The sequence below is a fragment of the Sinocyclocheilus grahami genome, unplaced genomic scaffold (assembly GCF_001515645.1).
Source record: "Sinocyclocheilus grahami isolate Dianchi unplaced genomic scaffold, SAMN03320097.WGS_v1.1 scaffold1485.1, whole genome shotgun sequence".
Classification (NCBI taxonomy): Eukaryota; Metazoa; Chordata; class Actinopteri; order Cypriniformes; family Cyprinidae; genus Sinocyclocheilus; species Sinocyclocheilus grahami.
The window spans coordinates 456,561-457,175 of record NW_015506664.1 but is presented as its reverse complement, the minus strand read 5'-3'; the positions used below and the strand labels follow the sequence as shown (position 1 = coordinate 457,175).

Genomic DNA, 615 nt, shown 5'->3' with positions numbered 1-615 from the left:
CGTGATGCATTTTATTTTTCAGGATTCACAGATGAATAGAAAGTTCAAAAGAACAGCATTTATTTGAAATAGAAATATTTTGCAACATTATAAATGTTTTTTTTACTGTCACTTTTGATCAATTCAATGCATTCTTGAAGAATAAAATTATTAGGCCTAATTTCTTTCAAAAAATGAAAAATCTGTAATATTTACAATACTGTGTGATTCACACACAAACTCTGGTTTTCTTTCTTTCTTTCTTTCTTTCTTTCTTTCTTTCTTTCTTTCTTTCTTTCTTTCTTTCTTTCTTTCTTTCTGCAGGTTAATCAGACTGAGCCCATTTTCCAGGCCATTCAGTTGTTACTGGTGGAGTTGGGTACCAGAGACAACGTGAAGGTGAGCAGCAGATTTTACAGTATCAGTATAGTATTTTCCGTTTATGATTTCCATTATTTCCATTTTATTATATTTCAGCTTAATGTCCACTAGCAAAAAACGTTTTTAATAGTTTTAGTTTTAGTTCACAATGACAACATTAGTGAGAACAGAATAGAGGTGTGTGTGTGTGTGTGTGTGTGTGTGTGTGTGTGTGTGTGTGTGTGTGTGTGTGTGTGTGTGTGTGTGTGTTTGTTT

General features: G+C 32.4%; 1 protein-coding gene across 1 annotated transcript in view; it reads left to right on the top strand.

Annotated features, from left to right (window-relative positions):
• The window catches only part of LOC107570626 (ATP-binding cassette sub-family A member 1), a 128,946-nt gene that overhangs the window by 93,676 nt on the left and 34,655 nt on the right, over positions 1-615 (top strand). The window contains 1 exon segment of the mRNA XM_071582353.1: positions 304-378. Coding sequence (XP_071438454.1) covers positions 304-378 — 75 coding nt within the window.